The sequence below is a fragment of the Muntiacus reevesi genome, chromosome 8 (genome assembly GCF_963930625.1).
Source record: "Muntiacus reevesi chromosome 8, mMunRee1.1, whole genome shotgun sequence".
Classification (NCBI taxonomy): Eukaryota; Metazoa; Chordata; class Mammalia; order Artiodactyla; family Cervidae; genus Muntiacus; species Muntiacus reevesi.
Genome location: NC_089256.1, coordinates 2848906 through 2855992, shown reverse-complemented (window position 1 = coordinate 2855992; position 7087 = coordinate 2848906). Strand labels below are relative to the sequence as shown.

The 7087-nt window shown below is 37.7% G+C and overlaps 1 protein-coding gene across 5 annotated transcripts in view; it reads right to left on the bottom strand.

Annotated features, from left to right (window-relative positions):
- Nucleotides 1-3588: 3588 nt before the first annotated feature.
- PLSCR4 (phospholipid scramblase 4) overlaps nucleotides 3589-7087 on the bottom strand; it is a 43544-nt gene continuing 40045 nt past the window's right edge. For all 5 annotated transcript variants that reach the window (XM_065942502.1, XM_065942501.1, XM_065942504.1 and 2 more), the window contains one exon: nucleotides 3589-5704. In XM_065942502.1, the coding sequence (XP_065798574.1) occupies nucleotides 5648-5704 (57 nt within the window). In that variant the 3' untranslated portion in view covers nucleotides 3589-5647. The remainder of the gene's footprint in view (nucleotides 5705-7087) is intronic.

Genomic DNA, 7087 nt, shown 5'->3' with positions numbered 1-7087 from the left:
CTTCCACTTATGAAATAAATAAGTAATGGGCATATAATGTGCAGCACGGTAACTACAGTCTGTAACACTCTACTGCAGGGCATCCCTGAAAGTTGCCGAGGGAATAAATCTTAAAAGTTAATTTTGTATGATGACAGATAGAAACTACAAGCATACCTCATTTTACTTCATTATGCTTTGCAGATACTACTTTTTTTTTTTAATTGCAGGTTTATGGCAACTTTGTATAGATGGGGAAACAGTGGAAACAGTGGCAGACTTTATTTTTTGAGGCTCCAAAATCACTGCAGATGGTGATTGCAGCCATAAAATTAAAAGATGCTTACTCCTTGCAGGGAAAGTTATGACTAACCTAGACAGCATATTAAAAAGCAGAGACAATACTTTGCCAACAAAATTCCATCTAGTCAAGGCTATGGTTTTTCCAGTGGTCATGTATGGATGTGAGAGTTGGACTGTGAAGAAAGCTGAGCACCAAAAAATTGATGATTTTGAACTGTGGTTTTGGAGAAGACTCTTAAGAGTCGCTTGGACTGCAAGGAGATCCAACCAGTCCATCCTAAAGGAGATCAGTCCTGGGTGTTCATTGTTAGGACTGATTTTGAAGCTGAAACTCCAATACTTTGACCACCTGATGTGAAGAGCTGACTCAATGGAAAAGACCCTGATGCTGGGGAAGATTGAGGGCAGGAGGAGAAGGGGAGGACAGAGGATGAGATGGTTGGATGGCATCACCGACTCAATGGACATGGGTTTGGGTGGACTCCGGGAGTTGGTGATGGACAGGGAGGCCTGGCATGCTGCGGTTCATGGGGTCCCAAAGAGTCAGACACAACAGTGACTGAATAGAACTGATAACAAATACTGGACTTCCCTGGTGGTTCAGTGGTAAAGAATCTGCCTGCCAACACAGAAGATGTTGGTTCAATCCCTGGGTCAGAAAGATGCTCTAGAGAAGGAAATGGCAACCCTCTCTAGTATTCTTGCTTGGGAAATTCCATGCACAGAGGGGTCTGGCAGGCCCCATGGAGAAAAGACTTGGACACAACTTAGTGACTAAAGAACAACACCATAACAATTGCAAAATATATCCACTGACTTTATTGTCATTCAACAGGCAGAGATGAACGTCTACTGAATGGGTTCCTACCAGGTGCTATTACGTGTAATCATGTAGTACACTATGTTGCCTCACTCTGACTACATTTGGAATGTGTTATTTTGTTTTCCTCTCTTCTGGGTTTGTTTTACAATTTAGGAGACCTCGAGGCTAATGAGAAATGCACTGTGATGGTCAACCAACTTAAGGTAATAGATCCATTTTAAATAGTAGATATTTCTAGCCAAAAATCTGAACTTGGTGTTCATTTATTAAATCCAGGCCTATAGCTTTCCCAAACTTTCATCTTTCAATATAAATTACATTAAACCTTGCATACTGGGAGGAGAAAGGTCTGAAAAGTAGCCAGCAGTCCCATCAGAGGCAGGATGCCATTCCCTGGAATCACTGCTTACTCTATACTTGAGCTTAATTTAGCATCTAGTTGGTTGGAAAATTCAACTAGTAAATTAGTCCAGTAGCCATATTTTTGGTAACATTTCTGGGAAATCTGTAATGAAGGAAAAAATGTCTTAAATGACAGTTACAATTTCTAGCAGATTGTCTACATGATATACTGGCATTGAAATCATAACGTAAAATTTAAATGTGTCTTAAATAAGCAGAATTGAAATAAGTACTCATAAATAGCTTGGTTATATCTAGAAAGCTAGTTACTCCTATGAAGTCTGAAGCCTTATCTGAGTATTATTCAACTCAAATGTGGATGAGATGCAAGGTATGATCCAACCTGAGGCAAACTGCTCTCCAGCTGTTAACCTGTGAAATCAAACAACGTATGCTTCCAAAATACAATGGTAGGGCAGGCATAGGATAAATATTTCCAATCCCAAATGGTAGAACAGAGAATAATAAAGGAGGACAGGTCCCAAGTACATCCAAGATAGAAGAGCACAAACAACATTAAACCTTAAGGCTCAGGAATAATCTCCTTTGACTCAATGCTCTGTCTTCTAGACCCATTGGGATGGCAGTATCACCCCTGTGCTCCACAGGAAGGCCTGTAGTCACTCCCTGCCTGGGTTCCATGGTTCTCTGGGTCTGGGGTCCTTGGTCCATGACTCTTCCAGATGGCCCCATCCTCTGAAATCTAGGTGGAGGCAGCCATGCCTCTCTCTCCCCCTCTGCCAGGCTTGTGCCAGTGAAGACAGGTCAAATGGTCATCACCAAAGTTTGCTGTCTGTGCTCTCTGGAAGGGAAACCCCTGAGACTTGTGCTGCACTGCGGGCTAGTGAGCTGGCCAAAAAGTTCTTTGATTTTCCATGGTATAAGAAAACTCAAACGAACTTTTTGGCCAACCCAACACCAGAGCGTGTCTTCGGTGTCGGGGTGTGGCACCAGACTACAGAGACCAGAGCCCTACCTGTAGGCAGCACCCAATAGCTGGTACCAAGGTCCCAAAGGCGCTGGTGGGTCCTTCTTTGAACCACTCTGCTCCCCAGGCCCTTGCACTCAAGGACTGTGATGGGAGTGGCAGCTCAGTTCTGGGAGTGGCAGCTTGGTTCTCTCTGAATTCCTTTGGGGGATCATTCTTCATTGTCTTGGAGAGTAGTACCTGGCTTCCAATCAGATCCATACTAACCTCCTTCTCAGTCACTTGGCCCCACCCTCAGTGGTCTCATTTTTTGCAAGATGGATAGGCTGAGGATTTTCCTAATCTTAAATTCTGCTTCCTTGTGGCTTAACAATCTCATCTTTAAGTCCAGTCTCTCAGTTTGAATTTTACTGTCAGCAGTCAGGAAGAGCCAAGTTGCAGTTCAACATTTTGCTTAGAAATTGTTTCAGCTCGGTATTCTGTTTCACCACTTGCAAGTTCTACCTTTCACCAAAGACTAAACAGAAACACAATTCACCAAAGTTTTGTTTGTTTGTTTGCTACTTTACAATAAGGATTGAATCTCTTACAGTTTTCAATAATCAGTTCCTCATTTCCATCTCGGTCTTTATTGTCCATATTTCTACCAACATCCTATTCATGGTTAGATAGGTATTCTCTAAGAAGATTAAGGTGTTTTCTACAGTGTTCCTCTTTCTGAGCTCTCATCAGAATCGTCTTTAAAATTCTGTTCATGGCAACCTATGTTTTTTTCACTATGCACTTCAAAATTCTAGCCTCTATTCCTCACTCAGTACCACATTTTTACATATTTATTATGCACCACTGTCACTTCTCAGTACCAATTTTTTTCTTAGTCTGTTTGGGCTGCTATTACATAAATGCTGTAGACTGAGTGGCTTAAACAATGCATTGATTTCTGATGGCTTTGAAGGGTGGGATGTTCAAGATCAAGGTTGGCAGATTATAAGGGCACTAATCCCATTCATGAGGGCTTCACCTGCATGACCTTTCACCTCCTGAAGCCTCCACTCCAAACACCATCACACTTGGATAACCCATAAATTTTGTTGAGGGAGGATACAAACAGTCTACTGCAAAGACTCAATCACAAGTCAAAAATAAAACAGTATTTCACTATAAACCATATTATATTTATTTAGAAGCCAAAAACAATATGATGAAACATGAAAACACACACATTTCAGAAAACAGCTTGTTGTGTTCATCAGTCTGATCAATGTTGCACAATGAAATATTGTGTATTTTTATATATTTCTTATTTTTATATAAGAAATATAAAAGTTATAATATAAACTGTAGTATAAAAACATAAGAAACAATATTATTTTAAAGAAGGAAACTGTAAGAGACGTGTTACTACTGCAAAAACTTTAAATAGAAATTTTAAATGCCATGCTAAAACTAATTTTTTCCTAGTATTATGCATCAGGCCTTAGAGTGTAGGGATGTAGCAAATAAAAATGAAAAGTTTATATAGTAAACTTTCTGAATACTATTGTCTCACTTGTTATATCAAATGTCATACATCATTATAAGAAATAATATATCCATCTATTTAAGACTGCAAGTACCTTTCCAAATAAAATTATTATCTTAGAAAGCAACAGATTTCACTTTTTTTTTTTTAGAAAGCTAACAGTAGCATATAAAAATGAACATTGCAAGAAACTGGGTAAAACAACATTTATCATGAAAACATGAATATAATTTAAAAATGAGGCATCTTTCTTTCACTTCAATACAAACTTCAATAGGAAATTCAATGGGCAAAGGCTTTCATCTCATACTTAAGCACATTCAGTCTTGCTTCTTTTAATAAGCAGCAGCAGAACACATTCCATTCTATATACTTGTTGTGTTGAAAGAACACAGTTCATGTCCAAATAGGAAACTAAAGTGCAGTAGAGGCAAGCTGATTTATCAGAGTGTTCACTAAGTGTGCTTTTAGCTAATACAAATAAGTATAATTTTTGCATTTACTATGTTAGTCTAAATAACCTTTACTGATAAGCTATAGATCCCAGAGAAGTAGCATATTTGCTCTTTTATCATTTTCTTTTCCTAGATACAGATTTATATATCATTTAAATAAAAAACAGCAAAGTAATATTACACAGTATCTGCTTTTGCAGTTTTTGCATTTACAAAATGCTACACAGAATGTCACATTTCAAAATTTAAAAGTGAAACTCCAACTCTTGCAATTTGAACAGCCTGGTTTGAATCAGGGATCTTCTTTTAAGAGAAAAAAAAAATCATCTCTTCTGTGTCATATCAAATGAGATACAAAGGTTTAACAGGCAGTCCTAGAGATTTGATCAAACCTATTTTATATGTAAGTCATCTATAGCCAAGAGAGGTTAAATGTTTCAAATGAAAGCTTCTCATAAGGGCACTGATGTCTCTAAATTGCTCAGAGATCCAGATTGGTCATGGCCCTGGTCACCTCTTTTCCTGACTACCTGACCCTATCTTCATAGGGAGACAGCTCCTGATTATGTATGCTAGTAAATGAAGCATGGGAAATATAACTTTATGATATAAAAAAAATGTTTTATTTTGTAATAAAATAAAAATTTCCAGGGAAATTTTCATAAGTTTGCAAAACAAATTTCTGATACATTTGCACAAGTAAAATTTTTCTTGTGCAATAAAACATAATATTTCTATCTGCCTTCCTTTTTGTTATTAAAAATGAAGTGTATCATTCTTTTCACCAGGAATCAAACTTGTCTTCAGCAACTGGACATGATGGAGAGGAAAGGGTTAGAGATAGTCTATATGACTCTATCTCAACAAAGATTGCTCTTAAAAGACTATCATTTTACTATCAATTAGTGTAAGAGCTTTGGGATTCATTTTCTCTTATCTCATGTTTAAAGTGTTTGAAAGTTCGCCATATATATATATATATTCACTTGGTTAATGAGTCATAGTTTTTTCATGGCAAACTCCATGTCTACCAAGTAGAGAGATAAGCAACTGAAACACGTTTAGATGTGTTCTTCAACTTACACACTCAGCCTACCTGTCAATGCTAACATTCAACAACATTAATCTTCAAGAGCAGATAAATATATTTGTGAATAGTTGAGGGCTGACTATGAGCCCAGGCAACTTTTCTAAATTTTTCTTTAATTAATCACCATTGCTGATGTGTGGTTCCATCAATCATGATGAATGTTTGAACGTTGTGGTGGAGAGCTTTCAAAATACATGAAGTCCTGAAATTAGAAAAATAATTATATGTGTAATAAATATCAAATTAGATAGATACATAATTATATAAATAAAACAGTGCATAAGTAATTAAGTGCAATGCATAAAATGTTACTCTTTATAACTTAACAGGTAATCTTCTCATTCCAGGTAAGAAAAAATCATGAAATCTTTAGTGAAATCTTCATGAAGAGAACCTAATAAGAAGAACAGCAATTGCAAATTTGAAACTGTGGAAAGTAAATAAACTTTCCACTTGGGGTACCAATTAACTAAATTTTCATTGTTGAAATGAGGAAAAATTTGATAATCTATATTAAACATGTTTTTTTTCCATTTATTTTTATTAGTTGGAGACTAATTACTTTACAATATTGTAGTGGTTTTTGCCATACATTGATATGACTCAGCCATGGATTTACATGTATTCCCCATCCTGATCCCCCCACCCCCCGCCTCTCCACCCAGTCCCTCTGGGTCTTCCCAGTGCACCAGCCCTGAGCACTTGTCTCATGGATCCAACCTAGGCTGGTGATCTTTTTCACCCTAAATAACACACATGTTTTGATGCTGTTCTCTCAAAACATCCCACCCTCGCCTTCTCCCACAGAGTGCAAAAGTCTGTTCTGTACATCTGTGTCTCTTTTTCTGTTTTGCATACAGGGTTATCGTTACCATCTTTCTAAATTCCATATATATGCGTTAGTATACTGTATTGGTCTTTATCTTTCTGGCTTACTTCACTCTGTATAATGGGCTCCAGTTTCATCCATCTCATTAGAACTGATTCAAGTGAATTCTTTTTAACGGCTGAGTAATATTCCATTGTGTATATGTACCACAGCTTCCTTATCCATTCATCTGCTGATGGGCATCTAGGTTGCTTCCATGTCCTGGCTATTGTAAACAGTTCTGCGATAAACATTGAGGTGCACGTGTCTCATTCAGATCTGGTTTCCTTGGTGTGTATGCCCAGAAGTGGGATTGCTGGGTCATATGGCAGTTCTATTTCCAGTTTTTTAAGAAATCTCCACACTGTTCTCCATAGCGGCTGTACTAGTTTGCATTCCCACCAACAATGTAAGAGGGTTCTCTTTTCTCCACACCCTCTCCAGCATTTATTGCTTGTAGACTTTTGGATAGCAGCCATCCTGACTGGCGTGTAATGGTACCTCATGGTGGTTTTGATTTGCATTTCTCTGATAATGAGTGATGTATAGATCAATGGAACAGAATAGAAAGCCCAGAGATAAATCCACAAACCTACGGACACCTTATCTTCGACAAAGGAGGCAAGAATATACAATGGAAAAAAGATAACCTCTTTAACAAGTGGTGCTGGGAAAACTGGTCAACCACTTGTAAAAGAATGAAACTAGAACACTTTC